We start from the raw sequence: 27,041 nt of genomic DNA, 5'->3' as shown, positions 1-27,041 counted from the left end.
TGTCGGCCATTTTGTCTGACATTAATATCGCAACATACACCAGCGATTTATACATAAGTAAACTAATTGAAAGATTTGAGCCTGAATTACTATGATTTTCTTAATTGCTAATAAAACAAATTTATTATATAGCTAATCATTTTAATTATATAAATTAGGACTTAATTACTAAAATTGTTCAGTGGCACCCCACAAAATAATAAAACATTTAAAAACTCACATCCATACACCTTTGTAAGAACTGGAATTACATTTACATTCCAATTTGTTGAGCTAATACAGCATAGATGGCCAAAGATGTGAGGCCAAGGGCGGTGGCATGGATCGCTCTTAAAGCTAATAAGGCCCATGCACTAAGGGAGAGTATAGATGCAATAGCTTCTTCTATCAATGACCTATATGGAGTTAGAGCCAGGAGAGTCAAAACTGCTGGAGAATGTTTGCGTGGCAGATCACTTCTCGTCCACAACCAGACCAGAGCGGCTGTGGAGGCATGTTGTAGGAGGGCGACATTAGACTCGGCACAAGAGCGAATGTAACGCCAATCGAACTCTGAGCCTCGTGCCCCCACCCACAGAGGTACACTGCGTGTTACAAGAACCTGTAAGAGGGTTGGGAATCAGATGTTATATTTTGCATAAAGTTTTTTTTTTTTTTTTTTTTTTTTTTATAATATAAGGGTAGCAGACGAGCATGCAGTCAACCTGATGGTAAGTGGCTACTGCCGCCCATGGACATCTGTAATCAACCCCAGATAGGATTAGATATTCCTACCTAAGGTCGGCCACAGATGCGCCGCTACCCCTGAGGACTAAGCTGGAACGCCTCGGAAAAGTATGTCTCCCTTACCACACCCTTCAAACCGGAACACAGCAGCGCCTAACACTGCTGTTATTAGGTAGAAATAGGTGTGGCGGTGGTGCCGCCGGAGTCCAACCATAAAAGGTTCTACCACCTTCAAAGTATTTTAAATATTGTTTTAAAGTATTTTAAATATTGTTTTAAAAGTTAGTTAGAATATAGCTAGTGATTTTAATTAATTTCCTTACATTCCAGATAATTTTGTGGCAATTACAGGCATAGCATGGTATAGTGTTTTTAAAATTTTAATTTCACAAAAAAATTGGTGTTAATTGTCGAGTTGGTTACAATCATACCCCCAAAATATCTCTACAGTTTTATAAGCCTTATTAGCCTTAATGAAATTATCTCACAGTAGAAAGCCTGATAAAGCCTAGAATACTAATTTACTATACTACTTTATGGTCAAAGTATAATTTTACCTTAATTCTGGTGCAAAACAACTAATATTTGTGTAGTGTTTGAGATATTATTGTTAGTATTTACCAGACTAGGATAGAAGGATAAATATCTCGAGCATTTGTATGTTTCAAGCAATTGAAAATATGTAACTGAAGGTACAACCCTTTGTGGGTTAACTCTGAAGACACCAATGCCACACCTTTTACTGCTCTAATAATAAAGTAATCAGCATTGGTGTATCCCAGTTGAAAGGGTGTGGTAAGAGAATTATCTATGGTGGTTCGATTCAGTCATCAGGGTAGCAGTGCATCCCTGGACAATCTCCGATTGTTTTATTACCTGAGCTGGATGACATTAATTCATGGGTGGCAGTAAACACTTACCATCAGGTGGACTGCATCCTCATTTATTAGTTTATATAATTAAAAAAATTGTTTACCTCAGCACTGGCCCAACCAATAGCAGCTGTGAGAATCTTGGCATGTCCCTTGCCGGGGATTGAGTTGAGTGCAAAGTACAGCCCAAGGAGATCAGCAAAGTCTACTGTAGCTTTCAGAATTTCCTGGAATGAAGAAATATAAGTATTAAAACATTTATTAGATATTCTCCACACATTCACTACCTGGAATTTCGATTATACCAATGCCTTATGACAAAAATTGGTCCAGTTAATTGAGTTTCCAATTTAAAGTATTATAAACAGAATTGTAACTTAATACACACACTGTTACAAATTATCAAGGTTTAGGTAAAGTATAGTATAATAAATAATATATAGTACAAATAAACATTGTAGTGAATTAATTTGATCTTCGTTAACTAGCGTGTTCATTTTAACGAAGGAATAAAATTAAATAAAAAAAAAAAAATGGATCTACGCCTAACTGCAAGACTGAAAGTACGACTTACGAAAAAGGCATCATATTCGCCTACTACTTGGTTGCTATCTGAATCGGGAAAGAAAGTGGCTAGAAGCAGCATTTTGCAGAGTTGAGTGAATATGTACAGGCCACCAGCATACACGCATTTTGAGAATGTAGCGTATTCTGATCTGAAACAAATTAATTATAACTAAGTTATTGTTTCCTCCATAGATATATTATCCTACTGACGTAGGTTTCCTCAAAGTAGATAACCTATAAGATTGTTTTTTATCCTTACATTCCAGAAAATTTATACGCCATATGATACGGAGCGTAAACAAGCGCAAAACAATTTCCAAAATGATATAGAGTCATTTTTAAATTGTTATTCTACGATTATCTTAATTAAATTCCATGGATTTACTATAACATTTAGGTCATCAATCTTACTAATTTCTTAGTTTGACAATTGACAACTCGTGACACTATCACCGCCGGGCGGTGACAGTCAGTCCTTGTCTGCGCTGCGCCATCTTGCAGTTTACGCAGTGCTGTCATGTATGCATAATTATATATTTTTGAAATAAGTGATTTATACATAAGAGTAAAATTAAGATACTATTTCTAAGTGTAACCTCCTATTTAATATTGGTATCTGGTTAGTTTTAATCTTGTCCTTATTTTATTATTTTTTTACGTATAAAGAAACGTATTATTACGATTCATTTAAACTTCAGTTGAATTAAATTAAAAATATTGCCAATTTTAATCAAGTATGTTGAAGTATGTAGTATTTACATACGCCAACTTTATATTTATTTGGTTTTATACAAGTTATGGTCTTTTATAGTTCCACAACTATACTTTTTCTAGCAAGGTATTTGAGCTCAGGTAGTGACAGGAGAGAAAAATGACCAAAATGGAACGTAAAATCATAACGCGGGAAGAATGGGGAAATGTGATTTTTAGTTAATTTCATGTAATATTTCTTGTTCATTTCGTATTAATTCCACTAGTCGTTCTTATCACCTTTGTTAATAATTACAACAGGACCACCGTTTAAAAAGTGCACTGAGACGAAAATGCATAAAGATTTTTATTTAAGACAGAAGTATATTCATAGTTTCTAGATAAGTAAATAGTTAATGAACTTATTTAGGAAAATAGTAAAAAATAACCCTAACCTAAATTCAATACATATGTTCTATGAAAACTAAATCCATAAATTTTAGGGGTACTTTGCTAGAAAGAGATGAAAAATGAGGGGTGCTGATATAAAGGGGTAAGTATTTTAACCCTTTAGTTTTTTAGCACACGCGCAAAGGGGTATGGGGTTTTTTATCCAATGACAGAGCTGGATTTTGCAAGTTTGGATTTTACTTGTCCGGAGGAAAGCTCGGGCACCGATCAGTGGGTGCTCCGTTTGGCCTTTCTTCAGTACCCTTTTAGATTTCATTGTATAAAGGTGTGTTTAAATTATTAATAATATTCTCCTATAACATATTTTTATAACAAAGATACATAATTCATTCATAAAAAATAATCATCTGAATGTTAATTATTGTTAATTATTCACGGTGTTCTTATTAAAATAGAAATCTCTTTTGGATGTAAAAATGGGTGAGTTAATTTTTTTGTGTTGGGTTTTAAATATGAAATATATCTATAATTTAAATTAAATCCAATTCCAAGTTTATAAAATAAATGTAAATTTTGCCATGTTATTGCTCTTAAATGAGCAAAATTCTGAAATTGCCAACATTGTTTATTTCTTGAAATTTATAACACTGCATGTTATAAGATGTTGTGATTTCAATGTGTTGAGCAAGCAATAGATTCTTAAATTAAACTTTAGTATAAATAAAAGTATTTTCTCATACTCTTCTGACAGGAATGAAATTAATATTTACTTACTAATTTATTAAATTTTATTAGCAGGTATTTTATGCAATCAATGAAAGTTAATTCTTTCATTAATTGCATTTCATTGATTCATTGAAAGCATTTAAGTATTATAATCGATTTGATCTGTATTTTTATAAGTTCTCTTGTTAAATCTTAGCATTCATAATAATTTGAGCTAAATTGGTTCTGCAAAAAATATAAACAAAAAATATATAGCTATTGTAAAATGTTATATCTTATTTAATATCATAAAATATATAGGCATTGACTCATGCATTATTTTATAATTTACTTGATTTTATGAATTAATTTGAAATTCGAATAATTTTTATACTTTGTAATCACTAAAAATTCGCCAAGTACGAGTCGAACTCGCACATGGAGGCCTTCGTACCACCAAATGTTCATTAATGTTACTCATTTTATTTTTTTAAATTTTCAACAATACTTAGTTATATGAAACAACAATAGGTGGCGTTGGGGTGATGATAATGATATGTAAATTTTCAACAATACTTAGTTATATAACACAAAAATAGATGGCGTTGGGGTGACGATGGGACGACGATTATACGTAATCAACGTAATAAAATTAAAATAACTGCATTAAAATATGTTTTATGGTTCTTATTTGTATTTATTATAATACCAGTTATAGTTAAACGGATTGTAAAGTTTCAACCGTCTTCCTAGTACGGTTTAACAGTTAAATCGAAAAATGCCGAAAAATACCGGTTTGTTGTATGAAGACCCCCTTTAATATTCAACTTTATTTCATTTTTAGTATTTGTTGTTATAGCAGCCACCGTTATGCATCTTCTGTAAAAATTGCATGTGTCTGTTGCATGTCTATCTATTACGGTTTCGGAGATATAGCCCTGTGACAGACGGACAGACGGACATATAGCAAAGTCTTAGTAATAGGGTTCCGTTTTTACCCTTGGGTACGGAAACCTAAAAAGATACAAAAATACATTCTACCAAACATTTAAGTATAATATATTAACTGTTCTTGTGTAGCGTATTTATCTACATACCCAAGTATAATTTCGGTATAAAAGATGGAGCAGAATAAAAAGCCCTTCCTTTAGACTTGGGTATAGTCCACTCACGTCATCCCTCCATTATAGCATTGTCCTCTGACAATGGACATAGAAAATAAAGAATCGCGGCCATTAGGTAAATTTCCTTATTCATTTTTTTGCGTGACACCCTCGGCGTGTAAAAAGTGGGGAAACTGTTATTTATCATGTGGAGACGGAGTGACCCTTAGAGATCTCAATCTCGCCGTGGCGTGAGGATTCTTAATCGATTGAGGAGGACGGATCAGGTGCACTCTTTATCTGAATAAGATTAGGAAATTTAAGTACTCAGCCGAAAAGCGATGTGACAGATTTTTTAATACGATAGAATAAGTTAGTGACCGTCAGAATGGCCGGTCACTACCTATATTTTACATCGAAATAATTAATAAAAGTTGCTACCTAGTTGCTACTAGTTGCTAGTAATTGCTACCTTCTATAAAAAAAAAACTACTTTTTAAGGTGACCGGCCATTCTGACATCAGTTTTCTTCTCACTTATCCAGTGAGAAGAAACTGCGCAAATGAATAGAGTTTTTTTTAATTAATAATTGCTACCAAATTGCTACCTTAATATGCATCGTATTGGACTTCATAGCTTTTAAGGATAAAAAAATATTACGGATTTAATATAGGTAGGAGGTCTAAACGGCTGTATAATTAAAGGAGCAAATCCGAAATTAAATATACTATGCTTATACATCATTTTTTTATATACATAGTTAATTTTTTTAATCGAAGGTAGCAATTGGTAGCAACTAATAGCAACTAGTAGCAACTAGGTAGCAACTTTTAGTAATTATATCGATGTAAAATATGGGTAGTGACCGGCCATTCTAACGGTCACAATAAGTTACTATAGATTGTCAGGTTTTGGCGTACTTATTTACGCTTAAATGAAGATTGCGCAAATATATCGTTTAACTAGCTGACCCGGCAAACGTTGTGTTGCCATATAAATAAAAAAACATGTTAAGGGTGAACAACCCTTATCACTTACAGGTTTGAAAAATAGATAGAATATTTGAAACTGCGATGGTAGCGAAGTCTGTCGAATCCAATGTGAAACATTCCAAAATCAACAACTACTTACGAATTAAAAATTAATTGAAAACACCTTTTCCCACGGACTAAATTTGAATCTAAACCATTCTCAAGACCCCTTGAATACACACAACAAATTTCATCAAAATCAGTCCAGTCGTTTAGGAGGAGTTCAGTGACATACACACGCACATAAGAAATATATATATATAAAGATTAAGCCTGTACTAGTTTAATAATTAAGGCTATAGGTTGTTTACCTACTTTACGTACCTACCTATAAGCAACCAATAGGCTCACTGATTTTAAGACAACTATTTTTTTATAGAAAAGTTACAATTATTTATAGAAAAGTAGGTGGTGCATATTTTGATAGATAAACATATAATTAAACGTTAGTTTAAGTTGTGTACTTAAACTAACGTTTAATTATATGTTTAAGAAAAATATTTCCTTGAAATAAACTTATTGAAAGTTATTTCAAGAGAAATGTTGATCTTATACCTAGGCAGGTATTTGTATTTATATCATTCATTCAATACGAGTTCCTTCCTCCGCGTTTAAAATTCTTGTCATTATATCGAAGTTATGGAAAAATAATTTTATTTATTTATTTATTTTTTATTTATTTTATTTTTATTAGTTGCACCAACAAAGTGTACACCATCTCCTCCAATACACAGGCTTGACTAAATAAGTTACAAACTAAGTGTCACCTCAATTATAGGCACAAACGGCATGCATTAATACCAACATTAACATTCATGTATTAAGACTTAACAACAATTTAAGTGTAAATACAGAGCATAAATAATTAAAATTCATTCAATAAATTAATTACAATAAGAATATAATGTTATAACAATGAAGAATAAAAAAAATTAAAATTAAAAGTGATTAACGATAAATTTAAATGAAATGTAAAATAATATAAAAGTATCGTGCATTAGAATTGATTACCAGTGAAAAGAAACATGATGTGCATACACTGACGATAAAATAATTATAATATAAAGTTCTAGTTGCTATATAAACATTAAAATAAATTCCGATTTTGATTAAATAATATTAATATTTACTGAAAGTTAATTTAAATTTATATACAATTTTATAATAATAAAAAAATGACAAGATTAGATTACATAAAATTGCACAAATATAATTAATAATTAAAAATCTTTAATAAATTATTTTTGAAATTTGCCAAGTTGCTAGAGAAGATGTCTATTTCTATTTGAGGCCGTGTTTTATTATCAGAATGAATGTCGAGGGTCTTACTTAATAAAATAGTATCAATGCTTTTATTATGAATAAAATTATAGTTTCTAAAGATCCTATTTAAGGTACAGCAGTGTCCCAGCTTTGTCCGAGTCTTTTTTTCAACAAATGGCTTATAATTTAATGACCTTGGTATTCTCCTCGGTACATTTATATTTATTCGAGAAACAAGATTGACGTCATCAATAAAACCATTAACCAGTTTGAATAAAAATATGAGGTCCAATACTTTTCTACGGTTGCTCAGTGATATCATGTTAAAGTATCTTAAGCGATCGTTATAGTTTGACAAGGATTTAGCTAGTTTACAGCGATATGATAAGTGAAATAGAAATCGTTTCTGAACGTTTTCTATTCTCTTATCATATATTGCAAAGTACGGGTTCCACACAACACTACAGTACTCCAGTTGACTGCGTACAAGTGCCTTAAAAATAGCAATAGAGGTACCGGGTTTTTTAAAATCTTTACAAGTACGTAAAATGAATCCTAAGGTTTTAAAGCTTTTTTTCACTATAACATCAATATGTTGGTTAAAACGTAGTTTAGAGTCCAGTATTACTCCTAAATCTCGAATATGATCCACCTCTTTCATCAACGTGTCATTAACTTTGTATGAATATTGGATTGACCTACTCTTCCTAGAAAAATGAATTACATTACATTTGCCAATGTTCAGAGTCATGCCATTAGATGTGCACCATGAGACTAAATTATCTAGATCATTTTGCAAAAATCTACTCTCTTTACACGTATTAACTTCCCTATAGAATTTTAGATCGTCTGCAAACATACAGAATTTAGAGTTACGGAAGCAATCGCCTATGTCATTAATAAAGTAATTAAATAGCACAGGTCCAAGGTGGGAGCCCTGAGGAATTCCAGAGAGAGCAGGAAACGAAGCAGACTTATACCCGCTTACCACCACAAAAGATTTTCTGTCTGTTAGGTAGGATTTAAACCAACTGAGAAAAACGCCGTCTATACCCAAATTATGCAGTTTTCTAAGTAAAATATGATGACTTACCTTGTCGAAGGCCTTACTGAAGTCAGTGTATATAGCATCAATTGAATGACCCTTATCCATCGACTCAGCAAGATCTCCGACAAAGGACGTTAAATTTGTAACAGTTGAACGAGCCTTAACAAACCCATATTGCTCTGGTATAATGAATTGCTTAAAATGCCAGGATAGTGCAGGACATACCAAACTTTCAAAAATTTTAGCAAAAACATTCAATATTGATATGGGCCTGTAATTTGTTACAGAGCTCGAGTCACCACCCTTGAATAAAGGGATAATTAGGGCCTCCTTCCATGCGGTAGGAAATATGCCTGAACTTAGTGATCTATCAATAATTATAGACAAAGGCAAAGCTAAAGGTTTCGCACATTTAACTACAAATATTGACGGTATTCCATCCGGCCCTGCCCCTTTCCCACTATCAAGTCTCTTTAATGCTCTAGAAACTTCAGCCTTTGTAATAGTCATAGACGACATAATATTTGTGGTAACAGACATATTATAGTGTATATTAGATGGTAGGGTAGTGCTCGTGTTGTATACCGAAGAAAATTGCTCTACAAATAAATTACAAATGCCTGATCCAGTAGATGCCACGTTATCACCATAAGATATAAGTGACGGGTAAGTACTCTTGCCGCCTCTTTTCTGCTTTAAAAATGTCCATATTAATTTCGGGTTGGATGTCAAAGAAGCTTCCAACCTATCCAAGTACCTTTTATAGTTTGTATTGTATAATACAGAAGCTCTCTCTCTTAATAATTCAAAAGATAATAAATCCCTAGGGTTACGATATTTGCGGTATTTATTTTTGTATTTGTACTTTTCTTTAAGTATTTTTATTAATGCAGCCGAAAACCATAAGGGGTATGAGTTACTTTTATGTGGTTTTGATTTTGGAACATGCTTTGCAATAATTATTTTTAGTTGATAGTAAAAAGCGGCGACCATATCATCTACAGTAGGACATTTAGAGAGCACATCTGACCAAGGAATTATGTTTAAATTGCTGATAATTTTATCGTAGTCTGCTTTATAAAATAAATACTTCTCATTACATCGTGATTCAAGGCTATCTAGGCAGGTAAATTCAACAGAAAATTGTAAGGGCGGATGCAATGGGTCAATTAAAGAGAGTGGATATGTACATACATCTACCTGGGATATAGTAACGCTACATAATATTAAATCTAAAATTTTACCTTTAGTATTTAAGTTTGAATTGTATTGCGATAAGTTAAATAATGTCATAAAATCAATTACCATGTTATTTAATAGGCTATTTGTAACTTTTGCAGTTAGTAAGTAGTTTTTTGACTTACTCCAACTTATACTGCTCAGGTTAAAGTCACCCAGTATTATGGTGTCTCCGCATTGCTTATCTAAGACTCTATTGGAATTTATAACGAAGTGTTCTAATATGTGTTTTTGTACCGGAGGGGGTATATAGACGCCACAGATGTGTAAGTGTTTAATATTCTTTTGATTATCGCATGTCTCAAGTTTAATCCACAGATCTTCGCAGTCGGACTCCCAATCATACATACGATATGACCTGAGGTGTTTAGAGACTGCTATTAACACGCCACCTCCTTCTTTGTTGGTGTGGAACCCACTGCTTTGCCTATCGCGCCGATACACTACATACCGATTGTCAAATATTTCGTTATCTGAAACACTCTCATTTAACCAGGTTTCAGTTAAGACTATCAAATCAAAAAAGTTACATGCTACATTTTTAAAAATCTCTGTTGTTTTTGTTCTTAAGCCTCTCACATTCTGATAATAAAAGCTCAAAGTATTTGTCGTGCCCTTGTGTAATAAATTAACAACCGTAGCGTATTTATGATAACTTATTCAATATATCTAAGTTTTTTACATGTACATAATTCGAAGTTTCATTTTTACGCATATATATTTTTCCATCTCTGACCCAGACAAATCTAAATTTTAACTCCTTCGCCTTCCTGCGAGCAGCAGCGTGTAGGGCTTTGTTTTCAGATGTGAGATGTTCAACAACGTAAACTGCACTCTTTTTGTTTCCGCCGATGCCCAAATGACTGCTGTTTAATTTATTTTCTTGATTCGTCTTATTGAACCTGCTACTTGCTGCAAGGAATTCATCTCGCAGACGCGGGCTGTTAAATTTTATCAATATGGATCGTGGTCTAGGACTCGCATTATCTAATTTAGCTAATCGGGAACAATAGTGAATGTTGGTTTCGTTAATGGGGCATTTAATCGTCTTTCCCAACTGCTGCACAATGCTAATTAAATTTTCTTGTTTGTTCTCCGGAACACACTGAACCTCGACATTAGAAGAACGCGAGTGTTGATCTATTATTGATAATCTTGTTGACAGCGATTCATTCATTGCCCGTAACGACGCGTTTTCCTTGATTAAGCTATCCAGTTTATTATTCTGTTCTGTGTGCATCACCTTGATTTTCTCAATTTCTTCATTGTAATATGACATAGACGTCTGAATTGCTGACACAGTGTCACGAAGCTCTGATAGCTGAGGGTTAATATGATCTTTAAAAGAATTTTGAAGCTCCTCCCGAATTATGTCCCGAATATTGTTTGCGGATAGGCACGAACAGGAAACGTTGCTACGTGTTTTATTGCGTTGAGTTACGTAATCTCGTTGTGGAGATGGGAAGGTGCGAACTGGCGTATTAGAGTTATCTCCGCCTTTACGTTCCTTACTTCGGCACTGTATGCAGATCCAATTGTATTTAAATTCATCAGGCATCTTATCATAGTCATTTACGGATAGATTCATACAGTAGTGGTGATATTTCGCGGTACAACGCGTGCAATGCAATGTAGGTGCATCCTTTAATTCTTTAAGGCAGGCGGCACATTCGTTAGAGCAGGCCATTTTAAAGTAAGAAACCGGTTGTTATTCCCAAGCGAAGCGGCGCGCGTATTAGAACTCGCGACCAAAAGGTAATATGTGCCGAACAAACGCGCGGCGCTTCCGCGTTCTGTTCAAGCAGTCTGACAGCAACACAAACACAAGCTGAGATTTTTTGCTTTAATTTTAGTAAAACGATGAAGATTTGAGTTTGCACTTATTTATCACTGTATTGTTTATTTATTAATCACACTGGTTAATCGAATATCGTTTTACACTGTTTTTTGGACGTAAATACGTTTTAAATACGGAGTTAATTAATTTAATGTAGGAGCAAACACAAACACGTTGTCGGTAGCGGGCGCGGCCGGCGCGGCCTGATAAAATGAATATGACCTAAATTTTTTGCCCCACACGGCAGCCCAGTGGCGATAACCTACGGGTCATACCGTAACATCCAAAGGACTTTCAATGTCACAGAAACGCCGATTTACCAATTTATATTTTGTATGTAAATCCTTATATTTAATTTCCATCTACAATTTAGAATAAGTGATGCCTTGTAGAGAGAAGAAAATGTTTTGAAAGCTATAATTTAAATAGAGCCAGTGCTCCCACGTCGCTCCCACGTCGTCGGGTATAATATCAATTTGGGGTGAGTTTAGTGGACGCTTCGAATGCATTATTCAGTTCACGTGCGTTGCAGGCGGAGGCGAGTGTGGCACGCAGATAAGCGCGTATTGAGCTGAAAATGCCGAAAGTCCGAGCGTGCGCCGGGGGGCCTTATCGGAAACGGCTTACGGTGACCCCATGCAAACTCCCTAATGCGACATTCCTCACCGGTCCCTCCTCGCGAGCCCTCTCCGATCGATCTTCAATGCAAAATTGCCGGTCTCTACGGGGGATACTAGTTTTGTTTCTTCCGCGTAATTTTGTTTTATTGCTACATTTCCATTCTGTCGGGTTTGGAACCCACGAATATATTCGATATCTCATCTTATTGATTGAAAATATTTTCTTCACTGTCATTATATTATCCATTTAAATATGTTAACTGATACGTTGAAAATTTCTCGAATTTTCACGGGGTTTCAAGGGCTAATTTTTACTTCGAAATATTAAGGGTTTTTGTTAATAAGTTAAAAAATCGCACGGGGGTGCACACAGGTGGAGCGCTCGAGCTTCTACCAAATAAAGATAAAGAACTACGTCCCTGATTTAGAATTCTATAAATATGATATAGGCTTGTTTCATAAACATCATATTCCTTGGGACGGATTCATTTTTTATGTATAAGTTACACCGAATGTAGCATTGAATATTTTGTGGCTGATCAAAAAGTCCAATACGGTTTTATATGCCACTGAATATCGAGCGATGGCCGAGTATGTAGGTATTCAATTGAGTAGGCATGTATAATATGTATAATACTGTATACATAACTAAGTACAGTTTGTGGTACGGTGCTGTTTTAATTTATGATGCAAACTACAGTTAGTATTCAAAGAATATTTCGCTATCTTTTATTTTACTAACACAGCCGTATGTTGGTATTTTTTTTAATATTACCCAGGTACTTTCTCAAAGTCGACTGTTAACATTTCAGTTGTTCACATTGCAATGTTATTTACCTATTTTATTTGCTTATCCTTACGTAAAACTTTTATTGCTTATCTACATTCTACGTTTATACATATGTAAATATCCTGAATTATTCCATCTACTTCCATATTTATTCATAGAGTGGCGCTATTTTTTTTACCAACTCATAAATATTTAAGACGACTTGCGCCACTAGGATTTTCAATTCGACATCGGCGTCCGATCCCCTTAGATTTTAGGCTTTCTCTGTTCGCGGATTAGAGTGGTTGATGTATGGCCGCGAGTGGCGGTAAATCAAATTTTGATTGGTATTTTCTTTGTGGAAATTCGGAATCCTCCGCTGGGAGTGACGTCGGGCGCGTCGTGTAACGTGGGTTAACCGTTCCCTAGGCACCTCCGCCGTCGTCTTATGTGGATTGTACTATATTTTTCATTTCTTATTCGGATTGAGATACCATCAAGAGGAATGGAACTGAAGTGCTTCGACACAAGATCCTGCTTAAGTTAATTTTCTAGCAAGTCTATGTAATTTTGTTGAATATATGCCAGCGATGTTTTTCTTTACACATTTAATGTTTAAAAAAAGGATAGTAAGTACCTACCGTATGAGAACGCAGGCCAAAAATATTATACCACTAAAAGGATTAGAAGCTTCGTTCGAAGCTGTAATGCTTAAATATAAATGCGCAGTTGGGGACCGAAATTGATTCAAATTTGAGTTTACTCAGGGTTATTGAAATCGAATTTACTTGGATAAGTTGATTTTATTAAAATAACGTGCATTTCGGGGAGCAGCGCTTGCCAGCAACCGCTCGTGTGATCCAATTGCGGGGCACTCTCGGACCTCAGATCAAATTCAGCTACCCATTACATATTTGAACCGACTTCAACTCTGGATACTATCTGGGACTTAAAAGTATATAATATTATTCTTGTAATTTATTTATTAGACATTAATAAATGTACTAAAACACAATCAATTTTCTCTTACCTTGACACAAACAATAAAATAGGGTATTTTTGTAGAATATAGTAAAAATATAGATAAAGTGAAAAATTAGGTTACATATATAATTTTAGTTCAATAGTTGGTTAAATGGGATCGTAACATACCTTCACAAGTACGATATGCGGCAGAGGGTGTGATTGGCACAGTGAGCGGGGTGGGCCCACCTTCAGATAAAAAAGGATCTCGAGAAATTCTCGACCCTTTTTATACTAAATAGGTAGCTAACACGGCCTGAGTGGAGTTTCAATAGATGCTTTCTCGACGGAAGAAGCGACCTGTAAAGAATCGAGTAGAGGGTCCTGTAAAAACCGTGTTGTCTATACGTACCTTACAGTATTCGTGTCTAGCGCGTATCACTGAGTTTTTCCTTTTATTTTTTACGCTCACCCTCCTTCGAGGGATGAGGTAGAATTCTTTTTAAATTGGAAATGTTTTCTAAGAGGATTACGATTTGAGGAGGTGTGCGCCGATTTTAGCAATTGGAAATAAGGGTTTGTTGAGTGGGTGCTTGTTGTTCGACATCAGTTTCTTTTCAAGTACAATTTGCCTATTTTCTGGTATTTCCTTCAACTGTAATTTGATTCCTCTTTTTCGCTCTGAAATATTAAATGAAGCTTTGTGATATATGTACCTACAATACATACGTGCAATCATGCATATATTAATAATGATGACGTTGATATTAATTTCGAAATCAAAAATCGTTCAAAAAATCTTAATAGACTAATCAGGAAGTATCTAGTAGTACTCTTCTACAAGTATAATATCTATGACTTTTATATTAAACCTTTTGATGTATTGCCTTATTGGGTAATTCATTGTTCCTATTGCATCTACTAGTAATTATTAGTGTCAGTACGAAAAAGTAGCGATATTATTTTTATTAATACTGAATTTACAGCTTTGACATTGCATTGCATAAAGCATACAATTCGTGTACGAGGGGCGAGTCAACGATTTAAAACGTACCCACCCACTATAATTGAGTTTTACACTCTTGTACATGTGTCCACGGCCCGCGGCTCGCGGCCACAATGCTGCCTATTGTGCCTCGACAGGTGGTCATTTGAAAATGGACTAATTCATATCCTCCCCACATTGATATGGCCGGAAATGTCAATTTAGTCGATGTTAATTTTATGAGCTAATCACGCGATTGATGTTCACACTCATCGATTTAATTCACACGTGACACATCGTCTTACAATATGAGTTTAGAACTTGAATGGGCATTTATGTTAGAGTATACGTGCTGTCCGGTACCTTATTGTCACATATGTCACCACAAAAGTAAAAGGTTTACGCGATATTAAGATCATTTTACTATTACGACTACATTCTGAGAGCACATAAAACATTTGTAATGCGACTCCTGTCATTATTGGTACGTGAACTGTTACGAAATTACGCGTGGCCATATCATATTTTATTTCCTAGTATTATTTCTGTGATGTGTGTGTATCACTGTGGTCATCTAATTTGGGGTACTACACGGGTCGAGAAATATAAAATACCAGCCATCGAGTTCGCTTAGTTTTCTATTTCAAAAAATATTTAAGGGGCGTACAATCGTACATGTCTAATTATAATTGGCGAAATTAAAATGTTTATTTTTCTACCCACCTATTTAAAGATTTTAAACTATTTACTACTTTTATTGATTTTAAACCTATATGGCTGTCCTAATGACTAGCTAACTGTAGGTCAGGTAGCCTTTTTTGTTTGCAAATAAGCTTATATTTTTTGATAAATGAAAGGGCATAAAATTGCAAGTACCTTAAACAATAAATTTCATGAAGCGCGTGTTTTCTTCTATCGAATGCAATGCGTTATGGAGTATTGAAGCCGCAGTACCACCGCCCTATGGTAATAAAAGAGATACATTATAAATCGTAAGAGATATTGTCCACGGTTATTATAGTCGGAATGTTCGCGAGGCGTGACGTAGTTAAATCTTTTATTGTTTTTTCACGACGGCATCTACATTGCCATGTAATAATTTTGCCTAGTACGCACTAACTGGAATGTTGTACTATAATGCTTTACACTCCAATAATATTTGCGAAGCCCAGTTTTTTTACATCACCACGTCTCTTAGTATGTAAAATATTGTGTCAGATTAAAATGTTAACCATTTGAATAAGGACAGTGACTTTAATTTATTAATATGTACAGATAATCGTTAATCGTCTTTTAATTTCAATCGAGTACTGGAAATTACAACGTAGTTAGTATCAACACTAACTGTGATAAAGAAAGTGATTGATCGATGGGCCCAGAGACACGAAAACTAAGTTGTTTGGCTGGAACGAACGAAAGGGTTGTGGACGCATTATCGGTAAATGATGGATGAGCATAGAACACTCATTGTCTTTGCGACTCGACTTTGCCATTAACGTCTAGGTACTCTTGTTTGACAAGTATTTATCGTGGTACTTATATTAAGGATCGTTGGTTCAGGCATTGTTAGTAGTGATGTTGTGAGATTGATCATATTTGAAGGAACCTTATTTTTGTAGATAATATATGAGAATAAATAGATGCCTATCATATTCGTTTAACGTAACAAAGGAAATAGATAAAAAATCTGCCGTAAGTACCTAAGTAACTTAAGTACCTACCTTTTTGTGAAGATTTTTTTACTAGAAACCGCTTTGCGCTTTTAAATAATAATGCATACTTGGAAATATTGAAAATACAAATTAGAAAACAAATATTTATTTTTCTAATTTAATCATTGATCAATTTAATGTTTTATTGTCTACAGTTAGTAGGTACAATATTTAGAAATAAATGTGACAACTACTCGTAAAAGTGTCTTACCCTATTGCTCGTGATTGTGACTGAGCGACTAGAAGTGACTTTGCAGTTGGTCAATCAATCAATTCCATTACCATAAAGTTGCTCTATGAAATTTACTGGGCTGAAAGCGCCGCCATGATTAATATTTCAGCCATGACTCGCCATGACTAACCGACCGGATATTTATCGCTTATCTAATTCTATACACGCAAAAAGTGGAGTATTCATCTATATAAGTACATCTAGGTGTGTAGTATCGAAATATGTTTAGTGATAACCGAGAAGTCATTAACGACAAAATTAGTCTTATAAAAGGAAAGAATAATGTATAATGTTTTTTTAATCATATTCAACTATATAGTAAACGATTACACACTGTACCTCGTGGTATGTGGTCACTGCCATCGATGTACATGAACCAACACCGTATAGAACGAGGATTCTACCTGAAGTTAAACAAAGATGCTTCTCCTGAGGATTAAGACGGATGCCTCAAATGAGAAAGTCAGCATCCACATTTTACACCCGTCCACGGAAACTCAAGAACTTTTTTCATTCAAGATGCTGCTATGTATATAATAGATGATGCGATGGTATTTATCTCCCTGGTCGAACCATACATTATAATTAATATGTTCCGTATATTAGTTATATGTAATCAGGTTAAACACAAGTAGGTAGGTACCGAAATCCAGGCAAATTGGAGCGGGGGAATCCTTTATCACTTGAAGGTTATATCTCAGTGTAATATTTTATCTCGGCCAGGGTCCGGGGTGGACGGAGCACAATCCATTAAAGCTGAAAAAACACTTGAAATTCAGCGACTCATACAATAAACATCGTACGGTAAGCCGTGGCGTTTTTGCGGGGGAGGCGAAGAGTCGTACATTTTTTATTTTCTTTTGTGTGATTTTTTATTTAACCCTGATCACTGCTTGGGACATAATTTAAAGTTTACCAAAAATAGAGATATTTTAATTCTGCGTGTAACTATGCTATTTACTCGTAATTTTAGCCAAGTTTGTTTTATTTAATACTTCCGTGGTTTCATGGAAATAGCGTGTCTAACATTGTGTGTAAAGAAAATGATGATGCAGGAATTAAAACAATCAAACATGTGCTTTTTACCACACCCTTAACATCGGACCTATCAACATAGCGTATTACAACATAGCGAATAGGTAGACGAGGCAGCATTAGTTGTTAAGAGATATATGTACAAGGGTAAAAAACGACTCAAAAAATAGACAATACATTTTTGTATGTAGGGTTTCTTCTAACCATTTAGGCATTGGGAAGGCTAACATTGATTTTATCTTTGTCCTAAATATTTTCTGTGACCAACTCCCAGCTCAGGCTTATTATTCTGCGCATAAAGTGGGGAATATTTTACCCGCGAGCCCGCCGTCGTCAGGGGATTTTGAGGGACGGCCGAAAAAATTGATGCGACTTATCTCGCTTGTGCGTGTTTTTAACCCACAGTAAGCGTATGAAATGTTTTATGGATGCGAGCGACGCACGCACCTAGTAATGAGCCGACATGCTCTTAATACGTTTTAGTAGGGGTACGTGTCTCGATGTTTCGCCGCGCGATTTTAACACATGACTGATTTTGTTTTCGTTCCATTCGTCTAATTAATTCGTGTTTAAACAAATATCGCGTTATTAAATAGTAATTTATTATGAAATAATAACCTGATTGCTTAAAAATTGTTATTTGAAAATGAAAGTAATGTACTGAGACTAAGTAATGTGTTTACGTAACTCCCACAATTTAGATGAATCCAGCGACACCTCATATTTTGAAATGCGTCAAGACATGCGTTTAGTTGAAGCGCGTGCCAAAAAATTAGGCATACATACGTTAGCTTGAAAAACATTACCCTCCGGAATTAGGAAATGCTCTAATGTGGTGATTTAAACTTCTACCATATGTAAATATAAAAATACTAGCTGACCCGGTAAACGTTGTGTTGCCATATAAATAGAAAAATGTTAAGGGTGAACAACCCTTATCACTTAGCGGTATGAAAAATAGATAGTAGCCGATTCTCAGACCTACTGAATATGCATATAAAATTTGGTGAAAATCGGTAAAGCCGTTTCGGAGGAGTATGGTAACTAACACTGTGATACGAGAATTTTATATATAAGATTGTGTAGCTACAAGTTGTATACAAATCGATACGATGTTTATGATCGTCGCATCAATAGCAGATAAACAGATCAGTATTTTTAATGTGATATTAATTTTTGGTAGAAGGTTATTTTTCTCTAAGGATATTCGTTTCTTCTAAGTTAATAGTCTACCCCTCGTTTGTCCCCACGTCTACAAGCACAATTCCTCAACCGAAGCAACTTAACATTCACTGCATACTTCTATTATTAGGTACACATTTAATGAGCCATTTAGGGAAAAGTTTAGGCAAGTTTATCAGACAGATACTCCTGCGAAACTCAGCTAGTCATTATAATTATAATACAACTTTGTTGATATTCGTTGGGATCTGTTCATGATATGAGATGTATGTGTTATCTACTCTCGATATGACCATAGATATCGTCGTAGATGCACACTGCAGTGCAGAGACAGTAGATCCTTTAGGCCAGCCTGCGCAACTTTAACAGCGCCCAGCGTCGTTTACGTATAATGAATGTTGGTTTTACGTCCTTCCTGCAGTTTTATGTGCACGGACCGCTTGAATAAGATATTGCAACACCAATCTTATATGTACGTAACGTACGTTTCGCCTTTATAAATGGTAATGTCATTAAACGGACACGAGACACAAGCGTATAAAGGCATAATAAGTCAACTTTGAGTTAATTTGTGTCGGTGTCACTCTGTTTGATAGATATATCAGAGGAACCTGTTTAGCGTTTTTGAGCTGCTTCGGCATTTTTGTGCTCTCTCAGCCAGCAGATGATTACCAGTTTGCCGAGTTGATTACATTGAATGAGAAAATATTTTTTGCATTGAGCCTACAGCGGGACAAACTACGCGCAAGTAACGATTACGATTTAATTACAGTACGAGTAAGTAGTTAATTTACGGTAATCAATTAAATAAATAGAGTTTATTTAAACATAACAAATGTAGAAATATCCTGTATTTATAATGTAAATAGGAATTTAAATGATTTTATTTATAATTGGAATTTCATAATTGAATGAAATAGTTAAATTGCATACGCGATGATATTCACATAAATGACTACAGATTCTTTTCGTCAAGTGGCCATCGTGAAGGAAACGATGAGAGCAGAGGTATCGATCCTTTATAAATTTATTTCATTACCGGCTTTCAATCGTAGGTACTCTATTTACAAGTGATCCTTGAGGCAATTCGATTTCGTTTCATTCATTTAAAAACTATTTTGGTTCTTGTTGTAAAGGCATCAAGGTTTGTTTGTGCCGTTTTGGGGCAATATGTAGAGTTACGCTCCATTAAACAGTCAAATGGGTGTTTATAATGAAAATTTGGAGTACATTTTCGTTGATATGAATATGCGAAATAAGTAACTATGATTCGATCAGTAGGAACTTTGAGAGGCTGCTATAATTCATAAAAAATGTCAGATTTATAATTTTATTCTTAAGTTTATTCTGTGGAGAAATAAGTTTTAACTCGGAATATAGTAAATTTCTAAAAATCAGTGGTATCTAGTATATTTATTAACCAATAGAAAATATAATTTAACAATTAAAGATAACAATAAATAAATATAAAATATCTTTTTAATACGCTTTTATTAGCTTCAGACGTATGTATGTTGGTATGTTAGTATGTAACGGAATCTTTGAACATGATTTTAACCCCCTTCAAAACATCGGAATAACTCGAAATTTGGCATACTTATTAAGGACCGATGACAATTCAATATTTTAAACATTCTGACCCGTTATCCTTACTAGGATAATCAGGATCAGCGATTTTTGTTTTCCTGAGACCCGGAAGGTCTGCGTTAAGACCAATAAAGGAATCTACCAGGCGCGCCGATCACCTAACCTAACCTAACCTGACCTGACCTGACCTGACCTGACCTGACCTGACCTGACCTCTATCATCCTTTTTCCGTGATTACTTTTATCCAAGATAGAGGACCTGGGATATGGTAAAAATTATGAAAGAAAGCAGTTAGCATTGGCAATTCGGATGTCATTCAACAACTTCTCTGGGATTTTCACGTTAACAATAAAAATAAACACCAATGTAAAACACCACTTCATACAGCTGTGTTAAACAATGACCCAATATTCATTTTTGCACTGCTAAGCAAAGGTGCTGATGCTGATTCGAAAGATAAACTTGATAATACGCTACGTAATAATCGTTAAAATAATCGCTAAAATAATCACTAAAAAATGAAAAATAAATAATAGTTAAAAAAAACTAAAAAATACGCTTTTATAAAAATTCGACCAAAAAATGAAAAATAAATAATAAGTAGTTTAAAAAAACTAAAAAAATACACTTTTTATAGAAAATCCAACTAAAAAATAGAAAATATTTTTTTTTTAATTTGAATTAAGAATAGTGTAAATAAGATAAAAATATTTTTTATTGTAAAAAAAGCGTGGGGTGCTTTTTAAGATATTATCAAAATGATAATCCTTCTACTCAATATCTATCAATAAAATATTTATAACTATTGACACCATGCACCCCACGCTTTTTTTACAATAAAAAATATTTTTATCTTATTTACACTATTCTTAATTCAAATTTAAAAAAAAATATTTTCTATTTTTTAGTTGGATTTTCTATAAAAAGTGTATTTTTTTAGTTTTTTTAAACTATTATTTATATAATAGTATGTTTTGACTTCCTTTGCATTTCCTAAGTAATGAGTGTGTTGGTGTCGATTTTTATATTCGTTATAGATTGCGGTGAGCGGCGGCTAGCTTTGTGTCCGCCGCAAGATCGACTCTCCGCACCCTACCCCACTCTACGAATGTCTAATGAGCTCCATCGGACCCAGGGTTCACACTTACGTGTTCGATGTCTCCGATCATTTGGAATATAGCATTTAGCACTTTGAATAAAATGTTAATCTCATTATCCAATTTTCACATGATCTATTTAAACAGTGTTACTTATATTGATACTTTATTTTCTCGACTTTTGTAGTATTAAATAAGTAAACACGAGAATTTGCAAACAAAGCTTAATTAAGGCTATCGTTACATTTTTGTTGTGTAGATTAGAGAGATTTATTCGGCGCAGGGAATTCCTTGCAGATATGCGCATTGTGCACCCCTGGGTCCTTTGCGGCGCCGACGTCACCTGTCATCCATCAGTCTGGAAGCATGCGCATGCGCATAGCGCGCACACGAGCGCGCGCACGCACACCTTCGCACGTAAACAAATTCAGATTTAACGGTACCCGTGCGGAATGCAACAAAACAGTTTGCGTTCCGACTCTGATCGCCTTCTAGTTCCAGTGACGAGCGCTGACAAAAAAGGGAAGCACTATTTGAATGGAATGCAAGCAGTGCTTGAAATGCAGTGGGCGATTACCATACTTGCCTATAATTGCATGGTTAAATCTGAGTCCTCGAAAGAATTCGTCCAAGTAGATATAATTATTGCCACCTTTAATGTGTGTAATCCTTCATTGAATTTTTTTCAACGTTTTAATATATTAAAGTAGTTGTTAGATTACTAATACATGAACTATCTATAATCTTTGATATAATGTAACATTAAGGAATGTTACGTGGAGTTATTCAAAAGTCTTGTTGGCTTTTAAGAGGTTCATTCATGGAAAAAAAATATTTTTATCATTACCTTAATGGGAGAATGTTGTAACCTTTTTATGTCCCTTATATTTCTGCAGTATCTTGACGGTAAGATACTTTTTAAGATTTTAAATATGTTATGTATACCTATTGATTACTTTCTAAGTAGTTTACGCAATTTGATTTAGTACTGTTGATTGTGTTAAATATAGTAAAATGATGGACGTACCTAATTATGAAGTTGATTAATCTGCCGATTGCGTCACAGACGAGGCAGGATAGGTAATGTTATGCCTAAATAAAAAGGTCACATATAAATCATCATCATCATCATCATCATCATCAACCCCTTACTGTCCCACTGCTGGGCACGGGTCTCCTCTCAGAATGAGAAGGATTAGGCCATAGTCCACCGTGCTGGCCAAATGCGTATTGGTAGACTTCACATACCTTTAAGATTTTTTTTTTTTTTTTTTTTATATAAATCTCTCAGGTATGCAGGTTTCCTCACGATGTTTTCCTTCACCGTTTAAGCAAGTGATAATTAATTTCTAATACGCACATAAATTTGAAATTCAGAGGTGCGTGCCTGGGATTTGAACCTCGGACCCCTCGATCGAGAGGCCGCGTTTCTTAACCACTAGGCTATCACTGCTTTATCACATATAAATATAACGGATAAACTCGCGTGTCACTGAGTCACGTCCGGCGTGACCCTGGGGGAGATCCAACGCGCCGTTCGTCCACCAGTATCAGTATGCCGCCGCGTGCGCTGCTCCCAATTGCCTGAATTAGCATACTGATACCAGGCGCCGCCAAATTCGCCTTGTATCTTAACTATCAAAGTGGACACCGCCATCAATCCAATTTCAACTTAGTTTCCAACTTTATACAGCCCAGTATAAATTATCACGGAAAATATAAAGTCAGGATAGCTTAGTAACTTCAACATTTTCATTTGTATCTTCCCGATAGAGAATAAGGTCAGTTTTGAATTGAAAGTGAAGTGTGTGCTCGGAACGTCAGATACCGAACTCTGACCCGTCGGTAATGGGCGTAAATTGTTCGCAGAGGCAAATTTTTCTGCTCATTATGCTGGACAAGCGAAGAGTTCAAGATGGATTACATTATTGAACAGTAGTGTCACGTTTTCTCGTGGGAATACGGACGACAATGCAAAAAAGAAAACGACTTTTATGGATCTTCTTTGCATGAAAATTTAATGACAGACTTGGCAACTTTAGCATATCCATTAAAAAACTTACACTCCGCTATTCAATCTAAATAGGACCATCAACCTAAAACAATATATGGATTGATTGAGTATTTAAGATTAAGCTGAGATCCTTATACTGTGGCTGACGGCTGAAGTCATCTATATATATAAGTTCTTTTTAACCCATGCAATTCTCAAAACATTATTTGATAATTATAATTTGAAAAGGTTCGTCAGTTTGGACAAAACAAATGAATTCAGGTGACAAAAATAAAGAAGCAGTGAATCGCAAACAAATAGGCTTTAGTATGCTTTAGTTGCGTGTATAATTATTATACTTACATGGTGTATTTTAGAAGTTTGATCCAATAACGATACAGACAGGCCTACCTGTCGATTGTAAAAATATTTTAACCTAAGAATAATACTTAAGTAGGTACAGATATTATTAATATTATTATCATATCTACTTTATGTAAGCTTTTACCACACCTGGCTTTTACCATCGCTTGAAGTACTTAATAACATTATTTTACAGTTCACTTATGTTAATATTAAAAATAACGGTTACTTTATAGATATATAAAAAGCAGGAAAAAATATCGAGCAGCTATGATCGGCGACTATGTAATTACCGTGTTTATGTGCCATAATTGCGAGGAGCTTATACCACAACGGTTATTTTGGCCATCCGTCCGATTAGCAGGCATTATTCGACCTTTCCCGGACTACTGTTAAGCTTTCACTATTTTTTTGGCCGTCAGAATGGCATGCGTGAAATGCGTTTTGGCGGAGCCTTTGTTTCGTCCAATTTGTCACAGTAGACTTAAAATTAAAACCGAATTTACTTCGTAATAAATTTATTGATATTATCAAATAATTGGAAAGTGAGTAAAAGGTTTTATTCATTCATATTATCAGTTATCAAGTTATTTAATAGACCACTCTACACACATATCTAATTAACGTTATACTCGTAGCATAGAATGTATGAGTGTGAGTATGTAGAGTCCCGGTAGGGTATTGCCGTACATACGAGTAATAGAAAACTTAATTTAACCGTCTTATAACATTAAACAGTTTTAATTTCATGAAAACTACTTTATTTGAATGTTTACATATTATTGCATACAAACATCGGGTCGGGCCTCTAGACAATGTCATAAATGGATGTAACAAAACAGTGTAAAAATAATCGGGATATAAAATATAGGAAGTTAATAATTTTATCAACTTATATAATATTTTTACTTTCTTTATGATAATCTCGGAATTTATAAGCTGAAACAATAAAGTAAATAGTGTAACATGAGGCGATGCCAATTGATACGAGTGTCATGATTAATATCAGTGTTTAGCTGGCGGCCGGCCGCTTGCCCTTTACGTGACGAAGAAAGGCGACGAACACTTTTTACTTTTGTTGTAAGCCATTTTTTACGTTTTAAACACTCCATCGCGTTTACTTTCTCTTAATTAATGATAATACCAATCCCTGTTTTATTCCGGTGAAATGCAATATTACTTTTCCAAATCGAAAGCAATGGTTTAATTTGTGAACATTAAATATTAATTATTGTATGAAATTCAAAATTATAGATGTCATCGTCTCTACGCTTCACTTAGTAGCAGTTTTATTTAACTTGCGGGCAATAACCAAAGGGTTTTTGATTTTATAATAATGTGCAGTTTCTTTAATTTGCAAATTAATAATAGGGATTACTAGCGACGTGTCAGTGGATGCGAAAAGGGCAGATGAGCAGGGAGGGCAGATCGGCACGCGCTCTCCCTTGCTGTGGTGCCATTGTGTGCCAACCCCTGTGTCTGAGAGCAGTTCATTGTCACAAATATCTGTTTTGTATGCGTGGGCGAAAGTTCTATAGCTTTGTTCAACCTACGTATTTCGTTGGTGTATAGTTTTGGACAATAAACGTAGGATTTATTTAATAACAGTACCTAGATTGATTTAGATTTTAGTAGTAGTTGATTTTACTTATAGGAAAATATTATATAATGACCAACGTTATCAATAGATCAATCATCAATATTGTACATAAGTACACAATTTTGTTTCCTTTAAAAAAGATTTCAATTCTGTATCTCAAAGCTGTATGACCTACAATCCTAATTATATTAGAAGTAAAATACTTATAATGCGTATGTACGTAGGTACGTAAAGTAATTATTTATTATCATATCGACCAATAGGGAAGTGTAGGTACTGTAGGTAGGTATATATATATTATTTATGTAGTACAATGAAATAAAAGTTTAGTTTTGTGCCATGACTGTTCGTTTATTGTTAGAAAAGAATAATGGGCAATGATGACATCTTATATGATTAGGAAGTAACAATCCTACATAGACCGAGTACAATCAATTATTAACAACAAGGAGTTCGCTCATTTAATTGGCAAGCAATTTCTGAAAGTAATCCTAAAAAGTTAGTTCCACAGTCCGGCGGAGGCCACTGTTTGCTTCTGAAGTTTGCAGTCTCCCTCCCCCGGGCTTCCGCCGACCTCGGGGCACAATTTAATTACTAAATGGAGCGTTTTTCGCGAGCTTTCAACCATGTAAACACGGCTGGTAACGACGTGCGTGGACCGACAACCGACTTCCCACTGGCTGTTCACTGCTTCATATTGTTTTATTATATAGTTATGGTTATCGCCAAACTGCTAGTCCGCTCTGAAGTTTTCAATTTGCTATGGCGACGCGATTCATTTCTATATTCAGAGCGGACAAGCAGTTTTACGCGGACTATAATAAATACGTGACATAAATAACAGTAAATAATCTGAATAGTTCGTGTCTTAGGATATTAACTTTGTGTTTGTGCGACACTCTTATCTGTAATGGACAAACTGTTTCATAAACATTTTTTTTAACAATTTATTTACTTTTTGTAGCTACATAATTTACTCATAATTATATCAAAAAAAATAAAATTTGATACGTTGTAATATGACTTACCTTGCTTACAAATCTGCTTGCTTACTCACTATCTGCTTACAAATAATGTGATGGTGTCCTCGTTCACGTGGATGATATCGAATTAATAATTAGAGTAATGCGCCGACGCGCCCCTATATCTACACAAGCCTTGTTTGAACTAGCTACAGTTTCGCAGCGAGTAGCGCAGCGTAGGTTCATGAGAACTAACTAGCAAGACAAACGAACTCCCTCGTTATTTTAAACAATTCCATAATGAGGGCCGACGGCACGGGCCGCTACACTGATTGTACTACAAAGGGACTTCTCCCCTAATGAGGCGCCCTCTACGTTTGAAATAAAGCAAGCTTTGAAGCGATGTTTGCCGTAGGCAGACTTGCCCTTACATGCTGACGCTACGAAC

The 27,041-nt window shown here is 34.7% G+C and overlaps 2 protein-coding genes across 3 annotated transcripts in view; one reads left to right on the top strand and one right to left on the bottom strand.

Annotated features, from left to right (window-relative positions):
* Window positions 1-120: 120 nt before the first annotated feature.
* Window positions 121-2,609, bottom strand: LOC140749716 (BOS complex subunit TMEM147). The gene is made up of 4 exons (XM_073082859.1): window positions 2,425-2,609; window positions 2,173-2,314; window positions 1,703-1,825; window positions 121-601 (listed from the first exon to the last, which is right to left on the bottom strand). The coding sequence occupies exons 1-4, from the start codon at window positions 2,499-2,501 to the stop codon at window positions 254-256; spliced, it is 690 nt and encodes a 229-aa protein (XP_072938960.1). The 5' UTR covers window positions 2,502-2,609; the 3' UTR covers window positions 121-253.
* Window positions 2,610-2,917: 308 nt separating this feature from the next.
* The window catches only part of LOC140749755 (uncharacterized), a 55,494-nt gene continuing 31,370 nt past the window's right edge, over window positions 2,918-27,041 (top strand). For both annotated transcript variants that reach the window (XM_073082910.1, XM_073082909.1), the window contains exon 1: window positions 2,918-3,408. The gene's annotated coding sequence lies outside the window, so the exon portion shown is untranslated. The remainder of the gene's footprint in view (window positions 3,409-27,041) is intronic.

Source organism: Epargyreus clarus, unplaced genomic scaffold (assembly GCF_041222505.1).
Source record: "Epargyreus clarus isolate Ecla_fem2 unplaced genomic scaffold, WU_Ecla_fem_2.2 ptg000018l, whole genome shotgun sequence".
Taxonomy (NCBI): Eukaryota; Metazoa; Arthropoda; class Insecta; order Lepidoptera; family Hesperiidae; genus Epargyreus; species Epargyreus clarus.
Note: the sequence above shows the minus strand (reverse complement) of the source record. Positions and strands in the feature narration are given on the sequence as shown.